The 21,294-nt window shown below is 40.2% G+C and overlaps 2 protein-coding genes across 4 annotated transcripts in view; both read right to left on the bottom strand.

Moving 5' to 3' along the window:
- Positions 1 to 2,949: 2,949 nt before the first annotated feature.
- csf1ra (colony stimulating factor 1 receptor, a) lies at positions 2,950 to 15,587 on the bottom strand. 2 transcript variants are annotated; one of them, XM_049586313.1, is made up of 22 exons: positions 15,442 to 15,587; positions 15,024 to 15,146; positions 13,191 to 13,475; positions 12,725 to 13,012; positions 12,488 to 12,624; positions 12,241 to 12,406; positions 11,948 to 12,149; positions 11,469 to 11,584; positions 11,214 to 11,325; positions 10,871 to 11,070; positions 10,462 to 10,553; positions 9,678 to 9,804; positions 9,396 to 9,500; positions 9,114 to 9,224; positions 8,794 to 8,956; positions 8,604 to 8,686; positions 8,352 to 8,455; positions 7,819 to 7,941; positions 7,608 to 7,719; positions 7,418 to 7,517; positions 6,296 to 6,407; positions 2,950 to 5,269 (listed from the first exon to the last, which is right to left on the bottom strand). In XM_049586313.1, the coding sequence occupies exons 2-22, from the start codon at positions 15,073 to 15,075 to the stop codon at positions 5,123 to 5,125; spliced, it is 2,937 nt and encodes a 978-aa protein (XP_049442270.1). In that variant the 5' UTR covers positions 15,076 to 15,146; positions 15,442 to 15,587; the 3' UTR covers positions 2,950 to 5,122. The 2 variants fall into 2 exon arrangements, with proteins under 2 accessions (XP_049442270.1, XP_049442271.1); XM_049586314.1 differs by having other exon boundaries at positions 13,191 to 13,472.
- A 2,739-nt stretch (positions 15,588 to 18,326) lies between these two features.
- The window catches only part of pdgfrb (platelet-derived growth factor receptor, beta polypeptide), a 34,887-nt gene continuing 31,919 nt past the window's right edge, over positions 18,327 to 21,294 (bottom strand). For both annotated transcript variants that reach the window (XM_049586725.1, XM_049586726.1), the window contains exon 23: positions 18,327 to 19,968. In XM_049586725.1, the coding sequence (XP_049442682.1) occupies positions 19,821 to 19,968 (148 nt within the window). In that variant the 3' untranslated portion in view covers positions 18,327 to 19,820. The remainder of the gene's footprint in view (positions 19,969 to 21,294) is intronic.

The following is a 21,294-nucleotide window of genomic DNA, read 5'->3' as shown; positions in this document are numbered from 1 at the left end:
TTACTATCTCCATGCCCCCCCAGGCTTCTTTTTACTGGGCTCTGACAACAAATACTCTTCTATAACTTGTCAGAGGTGGTGAGCAGTGGAGAGACACAACCTTGTGTCAGCTACAACAGACAACTGTAAGGGTTTGTATCAAAACTACCCACCAGAATTACTACAAAGCTTGCAACAGTCATGTGGCAAGAAATGTCATGGTTATTTTGTGTGAGTCATAAAGCTCCAAAGTAGAACAGATTTTTTGTGTTTGTTTTTTTTTTTCCTTAGCCCGAACTCTTTGTACTAACCCGATTTTTTACACACCGCTCCTAATTGTGTGGTTTTTCCCCTCATGCAAAGTCGAGAGTTGTGAATATATAGGCCGCTGTATAAGGGCTGAGAGGGCAAATTATTCCACAAAGTTTCAAAGAGAAATACTGTGTTTTTAGTTAATAACATGGCTGTAGTCAGTATTCTTTGTATAATGATGTTTTGCATGCAAAATTGCCACTTAAATCTTCTGCAACATTACAAAACTGGCCATTTTTCTAATGAGTACTCTGGCTTTATTTATTTTAATGTTTTAGAACATTTCATCTTTATATTTACTCAGAGCAAGGAAGAACTGACCTGAAAAAACTTCAACAGGTCTGCGTGATTGAATTTACATTAGTCTAATAAAGGTTAACAACCAATACGACGACACAAAAGGAATTTTACAGTGAAAATCTATTGACTAAAAGTGCGATTGAGCTGATTATTTATGCTTTACATGCCTGAAAAACAAAATATTCTGTGCAGTAACAAGAAACTTATTGAGGACATTCACCAACGAAAAGCCCAGGGCTTCATTAAGGAAAAATATCATAGCTGCTTGTCCTATTTTAAGTTTCAAAGATAGGAAAACACTTTATTTCCGATTTCAACAGGACAACTAAACTCATGGTTGTGTCCTCCTGTGACCTCCTTTCTTATCTTAAGTCTTAAATCTGTGCTCATCCTGTCATGACTGTATCTTTGATTCGAAAGTGCTTATAGGCTGCTCAAGATTGACAAGCGATGATATCAACGATTATCATGGACCAAAAGAAGAAGGTGTTTAATTTGAGCTACAAGAGTCGAAGGAACTAGTCGTGTCATTAGAGGATGTTAATCAAATTCAAAATCAATTGTTAATTTTTTGAATTATTAATCATTATTATGCAGTCATTAACCAGTTGTTGTCTTGGCAGTCGATATATGAGCAACTCTGCAACTTCAGTGATGCAACACACACAAATTAAATGATAGTTCAGTCATTTTTATTTTCTAAAAAGCAGCATGTTATGTATAGGTTTTGTTTCGCTGGAGGACAGTCAGCGACACTGAGGAGACTGGAAAAAAGAAAAGAAAGAAAGAAATCGAGGTAAATTTTTGTTAAATCAAGAATATGTTTATTGGCTTTCATTTCCAAGCAGCACATATTTTCTTTGATTACAAAAAACAATAAGATAGACAACATTTTATATTTTGTATTTTGTATATATTTAACGCAAATGCTAAATCAGACATCAGCAAGGTAACATATCCTGAGATGTCTTTAAATCTGAGACAATATTTAATCCCCACCACAGTCATTTCCTTTTATTTGTTCACTGTGATGGAAAAGACACGTGGTAATGGCAGTGTTGGACAGTTACATGTAAGTAGTTCAGTCAGACAACTCTGGATTGAATTTAGCATTTTTATTGAGCATAAATATTTACATACTGAAGCAGGGCATGAATCGTTTTAGCATGGCTGAAGCAAGATTGGCGTCAGGCTCTATCTCAATTTATTCATTCCCTGAAAATGATCTGCATGACAGATATTACAGGGAATGAATAGCAGACCCCCAGCTGGGGATCCTAGAAACAGAGCCCACAGGTGGATGCTGGGGAGGTGGTGGGATTTGAGAAGCTTCATAAGCAACACACAGCAGCGGCAGCAGCAGTGAGAGCAGCAGAATGCAGCAGAGCAGCAGTAGCACCATGCAGCAGCAGAGTAGCAAGGAATGATCAGGTAAGCACAGGGGGTTTAAATAGCCCGCCCTATCAGCTGGGGAGAGCATGTGGCTGATCAGCTGATCAGGATTGGCGCACTTGAGTTGTCTGCCTGAACTAGCTCCGCAGGCTTCGCATCATTTACGCGTAATTAAACTACAAAATAGATGTAAATGTAATCAGTTACAGTTACTGAGAAAAAATAAGTTGGCTAATTTAACTATCAAACTGTTGTTCATTACAAAGGGGTTAAATTTAAGTATATTCAGTAGAAGGTTAATATGTAGAATATAACCTATTACATTTCAAAAGTAACCATCCCAACACTGGGTTGGAAATAATGACAGTGTTATATTACTGACAATTTTGTATTGTTGCATTTCCCAAAATATGTATTAGATTTTCTAAAAGTTTCCAAACCAAAAGAGACCACAGTTGAATGAATGACCCAAATATCTATATATAAGTGGTCTGGAAAATGTGAAAAGTGTCATCATCATACTGTTTGTGTTGCCACTCAGTCATTTTACTGACGTGTTCATGTTGTTCCCCATTCACTGCTGCACAGACCTAACAACAATACTGCTGTCATTTGTGACAGTCACTTTGAATTACGGCAGAGTATATGTATGAGTATATATAATAAATGTAACTGTAACTGACAGTCTCTCCTTGGATCTGACTTCCCTATGCTCCTTTCTACTTCTTTAACCTACTCCCACTCGTACGGCACTATTACTCCCACTAATAGTCTCAAGCATGTGCATCAGGGATTGTAACATCTGGTCCCAAGATGAACTGTTAAAGTTACTGAGAAAAAAGTAATTAAATTACAAATACTGATCAAAATTACAACAACAAGTTACATCCAAATCTTTTCTTTTCAGTAAAAAGTTTATATGTAGAATAAAACATTCATTCTGTTTCTTTCTGTTTGTCTGTAAGAATTAAATATAAAAAAGGAGGGTGTCCTGAGGACATTTGGGCTGGAGCATCACATGTTTTTGCTCCATTGGCAGTTCTGGCAAAGCCGGAGTGGTGTCACTGAACTCTGCTTCAAGTTCACACTAAGGATTCATTTACACTGTGTCAGGCACTGCTGCAAAAACGCTATTCCTCCCATTCATTTTCATTTGGATTTAACGGCAGAGGTGGGGCTGTGCACATATTCAACTTTTGGAGGAAAGCTTTTCTTTGGATCTTCTCCTGTGCAGTAATACCTCCTTTTGGCATCGTCTATTTCTGAACATTTTTCAGCTTTATTGCCCAGTGTATAACATTTGTTAGAAAAGCAATCAAAAAGTAGTCAAATGTGATACATTGCTTTGATGAAGTAATAAAAATAGATACATGACTTACTATATTTTTAACAGGGTAACTCTGTAACCTATCACATTTCAAAGTAACCTTTCCAACACTGTGAATATCTCAGTGTCTTGACAGACAACCGAACAAAGACGTCACAATGTACCTCAGAAAGTCTGGCAGCACATAAAGGAGTATGATTTCAGCTGAAACCTCACAAAGGAGGGATAGCATGTAGACTTTCTGATGGGGATGAATACTTCCCTACAAAGTTTTCAGAGTTGTGCAATGTTGACAGATACTGTGGGAAACGTTCCAGAGGAAATGCAGATTGGACGTGATCCAGAACAACAAAAATAGGAAGTGAGGAGAGAGGAACTTAAAGGCAGCACAGTTTCTATCAGCTCAGTGAGGTACAACAAAGAAAAACGTAGTTTAGAAATATCTGGCACCATATCATCACCTCGGCAGCATATAAAGAAACTCTACAGTCTGAAGGTTCAGTGGTAAAGCTTCGTTCAAAGCATTTTCCAGTGATTTAATTTGCAGCTTTTGCATTGATTATCTCATTTGCACACAAATAAAAACAACATGGACATATTGATGTACTATCTATTCTACATTCCAGCGAAAATAAAGACAATTCTTGATTTACATCATGAGATATATACATTATCAGACATCTCACTCTTGTTTCATTCAGATGCAAGCACACTTAAAATGCCTGAAGTCACACAAATATGCAGTCTGTATCTCTCACATAGCTTATATATCATTCTGAAATCTTCAAACAGTTGGCAGTGTAGGCTGACTGCTACATACAGACATAAATGAAGCTTACATCCTAATAATCGTCTAACTCTACAGAAAATGAGAAGATTAAGTCGTGCCATGCAAAAATAAAGAAAAAAAGAAACTTTCACATTGTCAGACATGAATCATTGTTCATCTGATCCATAAGGGATCCACAGATTTCCCTGCTCAATTCAGTTGTATTCGCTGCTCCTAAATCACACTGACCCCTGCTTAATTAATTAGATGGAAGTGGAACAATCACATGTTGCGACTGACAGCTGCTGTTAAGTGTGTCACAAGAGATACAGCTATGACCAGCGTGTTTAAAACAGGGAAAAACACTTGCACTGTTTAGATGTTTAATTAAGGTGATGTGGGAATAAAAACCAACTTGTCTGGAGCACATGAAGATAAGAAGTCACAAAGTGGTTGTTGTTGTGGACGCAGTGTTTGTGACTTTTGGGTTGCTTCCTCTGAGAAAGCATACATGCAATGAAATGATGAGAAGGAAGTGAACCTGCTGACAAAAAATCTCTACAAAAACATTCACTGTCACGGCAATAATAAAAAAAAGAAAAAGTAATAAACACAGAGTTTATAATAAGAAAATAAGAAATGACAAAAAGATTCTCCTTCCGTTAACAGATTATACCTCAAATACATATCAGAAGGAGTGAGAGACAGTACATGAGGGGGTAACATTTAGGATAAGGTACAGCTTTGGATGCTTTCGCGGTCTGTTGACATGTTTCCTCCTTTCATGTCTGCAGTCAGTGTCATTAGACGTGGCAATTTGTAGTCATGGTCTGCAAAGAAGCAAGTCACATGCTTGCTGCAGCTGCTTGTCTGTCTGGCGAGCAGGCACAACAGGCAAAAAATAGCTGTGAAGGCGACTCTCTGTGACTGTCCAGCGGTTAGAACAAGCAGTGGTACTCTGGCCATGAGCCACAGCTGATAGCGCTTTCCTGATGCTTGTTGATGAGTGATTGATTCACTGATTGATCGGTGGCTTAGGGCGATCAACAAAACTGGTAGTTGTTGGTCTTCATCAGAGGCTGTTCCTCTTCCTCGTGGTCACAAGACTGGTCACAGGGGCTGTCGCAGCACTTGGGCTCGTCACACACTTCACCCTCAGTGACCTGCTGCTGCACATTCTGGTAGATTAGCTGTGGAGAGGCAGCGTTCAGACGATGAGAGTTGATCCAAGAAAGCCAAATCTCAGCTTCATATTAACATTTATAAGTTACTGTATTCAAACACTATATAGGCTGGTCTAAAAAATATCCATGTATCTCCCCTGGGAACAGCACCCAAGTCAGATTCAATTAATTTGATTTGTTTCACAGCTAAATCTGTTTGTCTGTAAGAATTAAATATAAAAAACGAGGGTGTCCTGAGGACATTTGGGCTGGAGCATCACATGTTTTTGCTCCATTGGCAGTTCTGGCAAAGCCAGAGTGGTGTCACTGAACTCTGCTTCAAGTTCACACTAAGGATTCATTTACACTGTGTCAGGCACTGCTGCAAAAACGCTATTCCTCCCATTCATTTTCATTTGGATTTAACGGCAGAGGTGGGGCTGTGCACATATTCAACTTTTGGAGGAAAGCTGACCTCAAGCTGCGGTGGCAAATCATGAAACCAGCGATCAGACTGCGAGACACCTGCAGTCCACTGGAAGCAAATTTATTTTTCAAAGGATGGTGAAGGCATGACCCACCTTACTCTGCCTCTGATTAGATTACCCTGACATTTTTACCCTAACCAATGAAGGCAACGAGCACTAGCCAGTGAGGGGGAGAGTAAGATGTGTCATGCCTTTGCCATCCTAGAAAAGGAAATTAGCCAATAGGAGCAAGTATTACAGCCTCTTTCTAGTGTTTAATATGATAGTGAGGAAAAACAGAAATAACTTATTAACAGCTTGTGAGTACTATCTTACAAAGGTGAGCTCTTGCCTTGGTTGTGTGCGTGATGTGTGTCTTTTGTGGCAGTGAACATACTACAGAAGTGATAATCAAAAGGAATTCTACAGATCTTTTAAGCCAACGTAAACAAACTCACAGAAGACAAATGGTCTCTGCATTGGGGAGCTTTTTATAGTTGGTCTCCACCCTCCACTCCACTACAAATGGGTCATCTAAGTGACACCCCCTCAGCATCTGATTGTGTGTAGATGCTGCCTTTCTCACCTGTTCGAGCTCAAGTTGGTCCCCGAGTAGTCTTTCTATCATCTGACTGATCTTGCTAAACGTCGGACGCTCTGTCGGCTCCAGATTCCAGCACATCTTCATGATCATGTAGCTGAAACAAAAGTGAATCACACTTACACAGCAGTTTTGTTTCAGAGACATTTTCTAGACAAAAAAGCCATTGATATATACATTTCAAGGGTGGTTATATCCCAAACTGTGTGTTCCCTTTTTACAGATCAAACTTTGTAAAATCAGGAAATGGTATAAAGCCAAATTGGACAAATAAGGAGGGGCTTATGGAGGTGGTGACGCAGTTCGATGAGAGAGACCCGTTCATAAGCACTCCTGGCCCTCCAGTCTCATTTTGCTGCCGTGAAATAGCAGTTACATGGCTTCCTAGCTTTGAGATCATGTGGCTAACAGGGAGAACTGAGGCCTGACACACAGCAGAACAACAGATGATTAGGCCCTGACTCAGATTCAGTCCCCTCTGATTCCACAGTTATTCCGGGTGGTGTGACAGCCACGCCAAATCAGCACACACAGATGTGAAGGCCCTCTGAGATACTGGGAAAAACCACTCTTTTCATTTTCTCATTTTGCCTTGTTAAGTTTGGAGTCTAGGCCTATTTTGTTTTGAGGTTATAAGATAACCCGAAGCAAGTAAATCAAAATCAGGAATAATGAGAGAGCTTCATGAGGTTACCTCATGTGTCAGTTATTTCAGATGTTAGATAGAGCGGAAGACTGGCTAAGAAAAAAGGGAGCTTTGTTCTGTCATGGTGAACATTTGGGAAGCATGATATTTGAACCAACCATTGCTGAAGTCAACTTGAGATCAACTGTTTTTATAAAAGAGTCATTATTAAAGCTTTTATCAACTTTAATTTTACTAGTTGCTCCTCAGTGTCTTTCCAGCTGATAAAAAGACAATTTTCCTATTGACTCAATTGTGAAACCTCTGCTGATAGTCACCTGATACTTCAGTAAAACTCAACTGATAATCAGATGACAGCATTAGCATTGGCAGGACGAGTTTAAGTGTTAGTGCTACAGGGGAAAAAAGCAGCAGTGATCCATCTTTTTATGAAGCAAACTGTATGTTGCTGAGGGACTTACATCTCAGCAGGGGCAAAGTTCGGTTGACACATCTGGTAGCCACGCTTCACCATCTTGTAGAACCTGGAGTCCACAGCCATGCTGGGGTAGGGGCTCTTGCCTAATAGAGAATAATATACAGTAAGTTCAGCAGGCAAATCAGGAAATAATTACGTGTGTAATTGTAGTGTGCATATGCACATGCTCTGACCCAAAGAGAAGATCTCCCACAGGAGGATGCCGTAGGACCAGACGTCACTCTGGATGGTGTAGATGCAGTCAAAGATGCTCTCTGGAGCCATCCACTTCACTGGCAGACGGGCCTTCACACACAATGTAAAAAGCACAAGAAGTGTTTTTTTTTTTAATATAGTCTGTAACTTGATTTAAGTGACGCAAATGTCAGCTCTATTCCGGCTTACATTGCCCTTCACCACGTAGTTGGAGTCATTCATGATGTCACGCGCCAGGCCAAAGTCACATATCTTGGCCTCTCTGCGATCTGTCAAGAGGACATTCCTTGCAGCCACGTCTCTGTGAATACACTGCGCACACACAAATACAAATACACACACACACACACACACACACACACACACACAATTGTCTCGGGTTGTAGTCTCACACATCAAAAGACAATAACATTACTGACTGGAGTGTATCCAAATGTAGCATGAAGAAGTATGGGCAAAAACATTGACAAACTATGACGATGAGTAAATATGGAGAGTATAATTGGGAAATACCCCTCATAGCCCCCTCATGAATGATTTCACACCCTGTATTCATCATATTCTATAAAAAGCAGTACTTTTTCATGCAGATTTGGTTGCTTTTTTCCTCAAATGCAGTTTGTTGTTTGGGTAATTCCTAGGGACAACACAGCAGCTAATGCTGTAAATTCTCACAGCAATATTATCTGTGTCACATCCTTTAAAGTGGTAAAATCACTCACGTTCTTGGCAGCAAGAAACTCAAGGCCCTGGGCCACTTGGTAGGAAAATCTCAGCAAGTCATCAATGTCCAGAGGCCAGTCACCAGTCTCACTGCACACACAGTCTGGACAAGAATCAGACGGGCGTTATGTTAGTAACACCCAGAGTCAATAAAGCAAAGAGGATTTCATTAGCGTGCTCCTGCTCAATGACTAGATGACTCGATGAAGTTCTGTGAACATAAACTGGGATTGGGTGAGGGAGCGTTTCACCTGGAGATGATTCTGTATTTGGCAGCTGGCTGGGTCTCATCTCTAAGTAGCTGCTTGAAGTTGTGCTAGAGATCCCGCTGTCACTGTTAAGTGGAGAAAAACAAGAGGAGAAGGACAGAGCGGGAAGTTAGAGATTTAAAGTATCTCACAAATCCTTCACCATCAGACTGCATGTGTTCAGTTGACGCACCTTCTGATGAACTGTTTCTGACTGCAGACGTTCTTGTAGTCATTACAGTCCTCTGTAATATTGGGAATGTTCATAACAAAGTTCTCGAACGTCTCTGCCTTCTGGCGAAGGAAGTTCAGGAGATCGCCGAGGCTGCAGTACTCTGTGATCACAAGCACTGGCCCTGATGAGGAGACAGACGCATCATGTTACAACCCTTTCAACAAAGAAAACCAGGTTGCATGCAAATTACTAGAGTTTCCACGGACTAGGCGGCTTTCATAACCATGTGTTTACAGTATCCTGCTTTAATCCGAGACAAACACAAGATGCTGTCTGACCTCCATAGGTGCACGCTCCCAGGAGATTGACGATGTTCTTGTGGTGTCCCAGGTGACTCAGGATCTTCAGCTCTGACATCAGAGCTTCCCTCTCATCTGAATGAGCACTGGCTGCAGAGACACAACGCACATTGTCGTCATATTATCATCCTACCTGATCATGCACAGCAAATGATTTAGGATCACACTAAGTGACATTTTCTTTGGCACATTTTCATTCACCAGTCACGCTTACGTAAAAGCAAACTCTCCATTTAATCTAACATCTTTACACATGCTCACCTTTTAACATCTTCACAGCTACGCGCAACACATCGTCATCCTTTCCCAGGCCATAGGCTGTGGCCTCAACGACCTTTCCGAAAGCTCCTGCACCCAGGATCTTACCTGGTCGGACAGAAAAATACAGCAACAAAGCGTGTTATTTACAGTCACATTTCAGATCATTTTCTTTTTCTATTCTTTTCTTATTCTATTTCTCTGGAGCACTAAATAATTGTTTCAGAAGTGTTTAAGAGTGAGTCCATCTGAATTTATCTCAATTTAGGATAACATGGTGCAGACCTAGCTTCAGCTTGTCTCTTGGGAACTCCCACTTGTCATTGTAAGGCAGCTGAGTGGGGTCAATAAACGTGTAGTTGTTTCCATCTCTTGCTTCAATGATCTGCCAACGGATCTCATACCTGGGTTTCTGAAGATGAAAATGGGAGCAAAAAGGGGGTAAACAACTTCGACAAGAACACACTGCATCTAAGTAGCCCTTCTTCTGTGGAAATAATTTAATGTCTAAATAACAGAGGTTGTTTTGCAAGTCTTAACATTTAAGTCCTGAGTCAAGTTTCAAGTCCTAATCTTTGAGTTTCGAGTCACGAACAAGCGCTCTTCACCAAAAGTAATGCACTCATTTTTTGTTAAAACAAGTTTGATGAAAAGTTACTTAGTGATTTAGCTAACATTAGCTTAGCATTAGCTCCCTGACTATGTTCATATTAGTCTCGACTCAGTCTCGACAGTTCTTCTTGCAACTTCAAAAGTCAAACAAAGTAGGAAGTTGTTGCATCATTTGCCATTTTCATCCTGCACATTTTGCATACTGTTAACTGTTATTTGTTGATCACCAGTGCGTGCATGGTTGTTCTGCGTTAACAAAAGTAACCTACTGTATGGGCTCATTCTTTCCAGCTAGTGCACAGTAATATTAGTTCTTCAAGTTTCTCTCCTGTGACGTGAATGAGCGCTGTTGGTGATAGTTGGAGGAAGGTATCAAGCGTTTCAAATCAAAAAGCTCAAGTCCAAGTGAAGTCACAAGTCACTGGTGTTAAAGTCAAAGTCAGTAAGTACACCTTACCTGCTTATATTTGTATAACAGAAAAACCAGAAGCAGGAGGAGGATGGTCAGGATGCCTGCTGCTCCAGTCAAGGTGGAAGTGAAGAGTTTGTCTGCACAATCAGAAAGAGATCAATATTAACTCATTATTTAACTTGAATTGACTGACTGTGTGTCATGCATCTGATGTTTTGTAACGTCCCTCTGTGGATTTTGTTTACTGTTTGCAACGTTGAGCTCCACAAAAGGAAACAACAAAGTCACACAGTTTAATAACAACTACAAAGGGATCTGCTGACCATAACAACACACTGTCATAAACATTAGATTTGGTTTGAGTGCCATGTGACTGAGCGACGGCGAACTGGGAAGTACAGCACTTGTGATCACATCTGGAAAAATCAACAAATGATAATCAAATGATGCTCACCGGAAACCTCCATGGCAAATGTGTCGCTGCTGACGCCGACGAGGTTGAAGGCCACACACTCGACTGTCATCCTGCGGCTCGAGGGCCCTACGGTGAGGACGCTCTCCACCTCCACGGCCCCGTACTCCTCCCTCTGGATCTCCACTGTGGGAGCCTGGAGAGGGATGGCCATCTGCAGCCCTGAGGTGTTCTCATTGCACCTGCCTCGTTGCAAAACACATACAGTCAGACAGAAGCCACACTGATATGGGTGAAAGTTGTGGTTCAGTGGCTTCAATTTGAAGCACAACACCAAACTTAACGATGTTTTTCTGACTTCTGTTCCCTGTGCAGTGATACTCACGTAGGCCTTATCCCAAGACACTGGTACCAGATGATTCTGGGAGCAGGATAGCCAAATGAAGTGCAAGTGAGTGTGGTTATGTTTTCCCATCTCACCACAGCAACAGGTCTCTCTGCCAGTGAGGAGAAAAATATTGTAAAGAAAGCAAGGATCAGATTTTAACGAAACATTTCCCTTCCACTTGAGATAACGTAACCATGCCGCAACTCCATGAACATATTTACTGATTTGATTTCTGTTTACTGTGTCACTTACGATACATTTGGACTTGGAATGTGATGGATGCATTGGTCAAGTTGTTCTTGGCGTAGAAGGTGTATTGTCCCTGCTCCTGCGCATTCATTCTCTTCAGCTGCAGAGAAGCATGGTATCTGAAAAAAATAAACCCAAAAAGTTCTTTCTTTAAACTCAGAAAAAAGAGGAATCCGGGGTGACTAATTCTGAATTCAGACAGTTCCGATGTATCATCGCTGAGTACGTCGACAAATTAAAAAGAGAACGCCACTCTTCCCTTTAGCATGACCTGAGGAAATATAATGACCTTGGTGTTCCCTGTCAAATTCACACAAAATGCACCGACAGCACATTTTAAATCCAGAGTAGCTTCCCCTTCCTGTAGTACGCTTTTTTAAATGTAAACTGTGCTGACATGTGAGAGCGATAAAATAGAGCAATCAGAGACCACTACAGAGAGTTCTCTCCTTTATCACCAGCTTTCAGCCTCTGTGTTGTACCTGTTGTTGTAGATGATGAGCTTGTGCTCCTGTGTGGACGTGTTCGGAGATGTTGGGGTGTGCCATCTGTACTCTGTAATGCTGGGGTACGCCTCGATGAGCACGTTAAGCTCCAGATCTTCTCCCTCGTTCACCTCCACTGAAAGACCCTTGTGGGCCAGTTTAGGGGACAGCTGGGGCAGCAGCCTGATGTAGGCCTTGTCTGTTGAGAAGAATTAAAACAGTTTGTTTTTAGTAGTTGATTAGGCTTTTTAATGTGAGATGTAGCAAGAGAGATTACCTCTGTGGCTCACCTACAACCAGCAGGTATGTTGTTGAACTGTTCACCCCTGCTTCATTTGTGCCTGTGCAGGAAATGTTTCCTGTGTCTGCAAGATCCACAGCAGGGATGGTCAGTATGCTCTGAATGTCCAAGCGATTTTCTCCGCTGGAGCGAACCCGCTCCTCTATCAAAGGTTTCTGAAGACAAGAAGAGTGAATAAAATCAGAGTTAAGAATATGATAATAATCAAGAAAACCCCCAAAGTGCCTCATACTGACCGACTTGGTGGTGTATTTCCAGGTGACGTTGTAGTTGAAGTTGGGGTTGTGTGTTGTGCAGCGAATCTTGAGTTCCTCCCCGACAATGCGCACATATTCCTCTGTCTCCAGGAGGACATATGGTGGGAAACGAAGCTCTAGAAAAGAGACAATCACACATGAGTATCAAGCTTGATGCATGCATCACTTCAAATTACTCTCAAACAGCTTTCATCCCAAACAGTCAAGTGGCCTCACTCTGAATGACGTTGATGGAAAAGGCCTTGGAGGTCTTCTCCACTCCGTTGACCCTCGCTGTGCAGACATAGTCGGCGTTGAAGCTGGGGTGGAGCTTGTGGATGAGAATGCCTCGGTGCCGGTAAACTGTGAAGTTCATCCCGGGGGGCACCGAGGTGCCGTTGTCCATGCGGAGGCCCAGGTCTGTGGCTTCTGGGTCAGTCAGCAGGCAGGGCAGCAGGTAGTCCTCACCCTCCTTCTTCACCACCCGCAGGGATGTGCTGCTGGTCCAGAACACACGGTTTGGATCTGATTAAAAAAAAGGGATGAAGGCAATTCATTAGGTCATAGAACAATTGTATAATGAGACTTGCACTAATAAACAACCATAGGGAAGTATAACCAGTGTGGACAGTGTGATCCATCCAAGCACTTTCAACTCAACATTAGGAAGCTTGTCCTACAGTCCTTATCAGTCCGAGCTCACCTTTTACGTACACATGCACTGAGGAGGTCAGGTGCTGTAGCCCAGCCGCTGTGTAATAACACTTGTATGTCCCACTGAATTCTGCAGAGGGGCGTTCCACCTTCAAGGTGCGGGCTTTCCCGTTGCCCCTGGACACATAGCGTCTGTGTTTGGCTAGCCTCGTTTGCCAGTTTACAGGCCCATCACCTTCACATCTCAGATCCAGGGTGGTCCCAGGTCTGACCACCACCTCAGAACTCCCCACCACCTTTGAGTTGAACTTAATCACCGGACGCCTCCATTCTGCTGAGAAGGAAAATATGAATACATTTATTGATATTTTAGGCAATGGAAACACAATGTTAGAACAAATAAATCAAACTAGACTTTGCTGGTGAAGTTCTCAGAGAGTATTTTGTGTTCAGGTCAAGACTTTGTTTCTGTTTTGGTTATTTAAAAAAAAAAACGGAGAAGCTCAGAGCTGTCTCGCCTGCACCATGATTCAGATCTATTTTAGAAGTAATCCCATGAATTCAGGAAACAGATTGAGGGCTTGGAGCCTGATAACATCCCTCAATCCCTCTCACTTCTGCTTTTTTTCCAATGTTGCTATCTTAACACTGGAGAAACAGTAAATATGAAAAGCCTCACATCTGCTTCGTTGTATTTTTACTTCGGCCCTCATGTTAAACACCAAATAAAACAGAAGATACACAGAATTTCAAGCATGGATAAGGGATTAACGTATTTGGGGCATCTTTGAGGAAGCTCATAAAGCCTGTAACCCTGAGGGAGTGCTGTTTTAGTTTTAGTGCTGATGAACAATGATCTCTTTGATGACTTTGTTGAGGATTTGGAAGTTGTAGAAACTCTGGGCAATTCATTCAATTGTAGATTGTTTTTATTTTTTGGGTTGGACCTTTCTTGTAAAAACACCGTGGAGACTGACACGTCTTTCCCGTCAATCTGAAGTGTTTTCTCAGTAAGTGCTCAGTCTACACTTTCGGTAAAGGTTATAATAGTTTCCATTTAGAGGTTTGCGCTGTGTTTTTTGAAGCTTGAAGCAGAACTGAGATTCCATGTTCAGCATTTTTGTTTCTATACACCACAACACACAAGATAATGTGGGAATGAAATACACTTTGAGACCAATCAGCGTTTCAGGTCGGGAAACCTCCTGATTGTTGATGTGAACAGTCGCCGTTCCTGTTCAATTATCTAAATGAACTATTCATCCAACCTCAAAATGACCCCAATCACACCTCATCCAGTAATCCACCAGGAAGCAAAACTAATTCATTCAGCCATAATTAAACCAAATAAACAGATGCCTTATGTGCTCTGATGCAAATACATGAAATTGTAATTTGATGCTTGGCGGGTGATATTCATTTACTATGTGCTGTTCAGAGCCGAACCAAACTGCAAAAAAAAAAATAGAGAAAGAGAGCGTGTGTTAGATCTCAGATGGAGCAGTGTTTCCCAGCTCATCTGAACTTACCACGAGTTTATGCCATGAAATGTACGATAAAACCATTAGAGCGGAATACACGAGAAGTCATGTTTGAGAATGCATTTTTAGAGGATTGTATAGCTGGTCAGTAGTAATATGTCCTTTATAGAGTATATTTGATTGTGATTTGATTTGAGTTTAAAACTCTGATTTAATCCAAATCTTTTAGAGCTTTTAAAACATTAAATTCTGCATATTATTAGACTTTATATCTGTCAGATCAATATGAAAATGATGAAGAATATCACTTCTGTCATTGTTTTAGTGAAAACAAGACACTAAACAAGACACTTAATGCACTGCAGCTGTAGATGTAGCAGTCAGTGTTTGTCAGGCCTTACCTGAAGCAGCGGAGGCCACAATCCCCAGCAGCAGAGCAAGGTAGGACTGCATCCTGGATCAACTCCAAACCTGCAGTTTGAATGTTGATGCGTGCGTGTGCCACAGAACACTCTTCTTTTGATCTGTGGTGTTCGAGAAAGAAATGAGAACCACCTCTTAAGTTGTGCTATCACTCACCCCCCTCATCAACTTCTCTTTTCTCACTGGTCAGAGAAGCTTTGCCCGTAAACACGAATCTCTGCTGAGGAACCATCTATTCAACTGTGATGTTTGTCTTCTTGAGTATACATTAAAATCAGAAAACAGACTAACAAATACTTTAAGGAAGCATTTCCTGATTACAGTTAGGAAACTGATAAGTCACTTCTCAAAATACAGCTTTATGGAAGCTCACTCATTTATTTCAAATGTGCTCACCTGCTGATGTCTTCAGGTGAAAGAGGGGTATAATCACTTCCCTGGGTCGGATGTTTCCAGCATCCAAAGCTGACACACGGGTCCCTTCCTCCTGCTGTGTTTGTCTCTGCCCTTCTTCTCCTTCTGCTTGTTTACAGTGTCTTCACCACAGAAGTCACACAGCAAACTTCCAGTCAAGCAAGTGGTAGAGGGTGGAGGGAGTGTGTGCGTATGCGTGTGTGTGTGTGTGCGTGTGTGTGTGTGTGTGTGTGTGTGTGTGTGTGTGTGTGAGGAGGCGGATCAGCAAATCACGCTCAACAAATTGATGAGCCAGTTCCAATTTGCAACAGAAAGGCACAATTCTCCAGAGACATCCGCTGAGGTGAGACTAATCGTCCCCAGCACCACAGGACCATGGCTGCAAGGCTTTTGGTTGTGTGCACTCATGGAGGTCAAAAAGCTCTCAGAAATCTGACCTAGGAATCACACAAAAGCACTAACAGATTGAGACAAGTCAGTTTGGATATGTATAGTAGATGGGACCTGGAGATCCTTCAGGTAGATTCATACTGAAATCACTGAATGTGATTACACAAATGATGTTTAAAGCAAGAAATAAGCCGCTACCAGGCAGTATTAAAAATCTGTTCAGTGACCAAGAGGGGGGTTATAATCTAGTTTCAAAACTCAAAGTGTGCTCGCAAGAAATTATTTTGGAATTCAATATGTGAAGTGAAGTTATGGAACAGTTTTATTGTGGAGCTCGAGCAATGTCTGAGCATACACCAAGTTAAAATATGGTATAAAGACATTATATTCAGGAGGTACAGGGTTGAAGAAGGGTTAGACATCAGTTGTTCAAAGGGATTACTACTTACGTTCTCTCCTCTGTAATTGACAGTGTATTAATATATAAATACGTATTTATTCATATATGGGTATGTGGGTACACACACATGGATATACTGGCAGAATTACATATATTCATACTTTGTATAATTCATATGTTCAATTATTAGATATACAAATATAAATATTATTTTTTTTGTAAAGACAAATTGGTATTTTATATACCATACATTTAGACTGGTTTACACATGTAAGTCATGGGTAATTGGTCATTTATATTATATTATATACTAAGACAGGTTTTTTTAAGATAGATATTTGGTAATTAATATGATATGTGTTAATATTATATACATATATACATGTATATACATATACATGGGTTATTTTTGTGTGACAAAGTTTAAAGGTAGTAACAATTGTATATTTAGACTTGTGGAGAAGAGGTGGAATTTAATAAGTTTATACTTCCTCCCACTCCTTTTTGAATGTGTAAATCAAAGTAACTATACATTGACAATTGCTTTTTATCATGCTTTTCATTATTTGTAATTACTACTTTCTTTCTGTCGTCTGCTTGTTTGTATGTACATGTCTTTTTTGTTTTGTTTTGTTTTTACATGTTCAACATAAATATAAAATGTCAATGTGGAAGACAGAAATTTGACATTGGTGAACCAAAATGTAGTGTCAAGACGATGTCCAATGCCAACATCAATTTGACATAGAATTCTGACTACAGATGACATTGATATGTTGTTGGTTTTAAGTTAAATCAAATGTCTTCCAAATGTCTCATGCTAACATCATCTTGATGTACAATACCCTCCTGAGACCCTGTGTCCTCATATGGGGACATCATATTTTGGGTTTACTTAACCTCATACTTCATTCTACTTAAAGGTAGGATCTGGAGGATTTTCAAACAAAACACAATATAGACATATACAAATGAAATCCTGCTTAATCATCACCTATGGGCTTCTACTCATGTGTGGTGGTGACTCTGTTTGCAGAGCTCCTGCCCTTTAACTGTATTTTGATGTTTTTGTGAGCTCGGACCGCTTCTGGGCGGAGATTTCCCCAGCCAATGAGAGAGCGCAGGTGCCGTGCCCGAACGTGACCGAGTGTGTCCGAGCGTGCACCAGAGCGAGCCTTGCCTGAACCTCTTCTGTGAAGCCTTCTTCCGTACCTCCAGGCTCCGTACACCCGGGAGAGTTGAGCCTGATAGGAGGGGCCAAATTTGAATGTGTGTTTACAAACAGCAACTGGAAAATCCTCCAGACCCTACCTTTAATTTAGACCTGTTGTCCTCGTCCGTGGACACTTTTTTGTGCCATCTAGTGGCAGTAAGAACACAATACACTGATCCATGTAAAAACAAGATGGCAGCCATCTCTGCCAAGTCAATCTGCAGCTGATCCCAACACAAAAGTGGACAAGGTCCAAAGTCTGATTAAATTAAATTGTAGAAACTTGTTCATTTATGATTAATTGTGTTTGTAGTTTGATATGGTGACCAATTTGAGCAATTTTAGCACCAGTAACAAGGTAAGCCGCTTTTAATTAGGAAGTTAATTAGGATTTGAAGACGCTGGGACTTGATTATCATTGACAACATTTAGTTTTTTATACTTATCAGGTCCTACTGATCCCAAATAGCTAGAATACATTAAAAAAAAGCATACCGAACAAAACCTTGAGTCTCAGGAGGATATCGACATTTAGTCATAAGATATGGAGAACAAAACCCAACAACTGCAAAATGTTATATTGTTAATGTCCACACAACATAAAATTCTAAAATATCATCAGTCTGATTTTCATTCCAGCCAAAATATAGCATCTATCCGACATCTTTCTGACATCATTTTGACGTCAGTATGAGAGCTTCATATTACTGAGACCACAAGGCATTATCCTGATTCTGGATTAGTGTTTTCAGCTGTTTAGTTTCAGTATCTTTGGCTGTTTTAAAGAAGAAAAAATACATGTACACAGAGTAGGGGAGCTCGATGAGACCATTTAAATCCATATAAAAGACTCACTCCCAGTGCTGCTACGATAATACACATTTATTGTCACATTTACAACATATAAAATGTCACATATAAAAAATACATTTGTAAACGTTAAGGGAGCTTTGGTACCATAGCTTGTGATACAGTGATCATGTGCATTTTAAATTGCTACAGAAAATGACAAAGTGTAGTTTCATATGGTGGACTATCGTCAACACTATAATACTGACAGCTGAAACATTGTGTGAGTGGATGCTATACAGTGCAGCAGAAAACTAAAAGCATCATTCTTTACATGTACACATATGGCTATCTAGGTGTCATAAGTACGGTAGCCCTTCGGATCGGCAAGCGACAAAAGCTGCGAGATAAAAATCTGTCAGTCTATACAAAGGCACTGATGTGTGCCATCTTGTGCTAAGGCAGTGATATGCTGTGTTTCATTAGTTCACTTGAGTCACCTGTTGTCACAGAAACTGATTTACTGCAACAGCCATGTGTTTAGGTCAAAAGTTGATTCTCAGAGGAACTATTCCATCATTACTGTATACATATGTCTTCATTATGAATATCCACATTTTTCTAAATAAAGTGCAAGTCTGGCACAGAACTATGAATTAAATCTACATAAACAAGTATTCAAAATTCACAAACGACACATTTCATATAATCCTCACACACACAAAAAGAAAGAAAAGAAAGAAGTGTCTGACACTATGGCATATGTAACTAAAAAGAAAGTATCTGTCATAGTAAAACAGTGCATGTAGATTCTGTATTTCATATCCTGGAAATAACATTTTACAAAAATATTATAATTCAGTGAATACAGCTGTTGGTCGTACTTAGGTTTTAATTGAATTATTAACTTTCCATTATTGTGGTTTAGGACATAATGTTAATGATTCCCACTAATATGGGAATGGCATGTGGTTCTTGTTTATTTTTATTTTTTTGATGTATATTTGTGTAGTGTTTGTTTATATTGTTGTGTTAATCATATTGTGTTATCAAAACAAATACATTTTCTCATTTAACAAAACAAAATAAAACAAATAATACCCGCTTTTCTAAAAATCTACTCTGGTTGCTAACAGTAAAGGGGGTAAGAGCCAAAAAGAGGCACATGGCAAAATGTTTCTAAGATAAAAAGAAAAAAGCACATATCTCATAAGGCCTCATGGGTCTCTGGCTATGATAGAAAGTACAGTAAACACATGTTTAGTTACTGTAAACTGATTCTATAGGCGAGTACCGTATTTGTATTATGTCAAGCCTCCAATGAAAGACTGGATCATAACATCATGCTAGTTATTTGTAACCGTTTTGTCGTTTCAGAGGTACTAAGTTTGATTCAAATCTCAAAAGTAGGGCAAAACTTTTCGAGTGCTTAGTGGAAATACAAAGATTGCCTTCTCAGTCTCAATTTTGCTACATTCTTGTTTAATCACGTTCCTCTTTTCAGGCAGCTTAGAAAAAAAAAAACAATTCCCAGAAAAGAGGATGTTCTCTCAGGGTTTCTACATGTGGCTACAAGAAACTGTCTTCTACCTCGGGCGTCCCAGAAGATCCCAGCAGAGCGTCTCTCTCGCTGGTCTCCTCCAGCCTGTCCTCCTCTGGGAGGGTGTCAGCAGTGTCCTGCGACAGGGAGTCAGTCTCCTCCTCCAGAACCAGAGAGCTGAGGGCAGGAAGACAAAACACAACTTCACATTATGCACTGAGTTACATATGAGTCACAGAAAGACACAACCGCAGCTCATATTTATTAATGTCCGTCTGTGGTGCTGAGCTTAACGTCTTCCTACGTTTTTAATTTTCCTTCCAGCAGCAGCGAGTCACATTCAACTCAAATATGAAACTACTCACCCTTGTTGAGAGCATTTAAATAAGTTAGAAAAGTATTTCCAACGCAGTTCTTTGTACAGACAAATGTTGTGTTCACTTAAAGATTGTGTACTAATACAAGAGGCAATGCTTTTTACCTCACAGGGATGTTAAGCATCAAATGTCTAACATCCTAAAAATAGTTTTAAAAGACATTATATCAGGTTGACAACTAGAGGGACAGTGATTTAATGTCTCAAGCCATAAACAGAACTGTATATAATGCATTATTTTTCATCTTTGATTAATCTGCCAAAAATCATCTCAATTATGTGAGAAATTAAATGGTCTATAAAAATGTCACGAGGTTGCAAAAATGACAAATGCTTCTAAAGCTCAAGGCCACTGACAGTCTGATACCTCAAAGCCCAGTTTACATTTGGAAAGATGACCCATGTAATGAATACTTGGATTTTAAGATGTTGTCTGAAGTGTCCATGAGTTCCTAATTGACTGATCTATCAATCTATGTCTATTGCTCATGGGCGTCAAAGACAAAGTCACAGGGGAATTACTCTACTTTCAAAATCCATACATGCCAATCCTATGGTCTGAGACAGTCTAAAAATGATCGTTAAACATGAACAACTCTCTTCCAAATCCAAAAGTAGAGTGCTTAAACTCAATTTGTGATGTCATCAAGTATGAAGTCTGGAGCTGCTCCACTGCCAATGAACTGAGAAAGATGTGATAGATGACACTGAGAGCACTCAGGGGAACATTCTGAGTATACGAGCACATTTTCTGTTTCAGAGCTGACAACACTTCAGCAGAATAAAAGCTAATTTGGACATAAATAAAGAAAAGAAAATAAGCACTGGATCCAAAAACTCAATCTCCCATTAATTGTCTATGGAGCAGCTCCAGACTTTCAGTTTGAGTCTTAAAGTTTGAGACTTTCTTCTCCGGTTTCTGGCTCAAAGAAAGAGAGAATCAAACATTTATTTGGCCTTTAAAGCCAACTTGGCTGCATGTTTACATCTGCCCCCATAATGCAGCTATTGTTTCAGCTAAACATCTGGATGAGTGGGTGTGTGGTGATAAAAAAAAGTTTTTGTTGAGTAAATACATCCTCATCTTCCTTGCAACCCCAACATTTGGCACACATCTGTAGCATCTT

Source organism: Epinephelus fuscoguttatus, linkage group LG9, assembly GCF_011397635.1.
Source record: "Epinephelus fuscoguttatus linkage group LG9, E.fuscoguttatus.final_Chr_v1".
Classification (NCBI taxonomy): Eukaryota; Metazoa; Chordata; class Actinopteri; order Perciformes; family Serranidae; genus Epinephelus; species Epinephelus fuscoguttatus.
Note: the sequence above shows the minus strand (reverse complement) of the source record. Positions and strands in the feature narration are given on the sequence as shown.

Excerpts from the sequence above, each read along its gene's own strand:
- csf1ra (XM_049586313.1), bottom strand. The coding sequence starts at position 15,075 with ATGCAGTCCTACCTTGCTCTGCTGCTGGGGATTGTGGCCTCCGCTGCT. Across the intron at positions 11,585-11,947 it reads CTCATCATCTACAACAACAG|ATACCATGCTTCTCTGCAGC; the intron begins GTACAACACAGA and ends TATTTTTTTCAG. Across the intron at positions 6,408-7,417 it reads AACTTTGCCCCTGCTGAGAT|CTACATGATCATGAAGATGT; the intron begins GTAAGTCCCTCA and ends CTTTTGTTTCAG.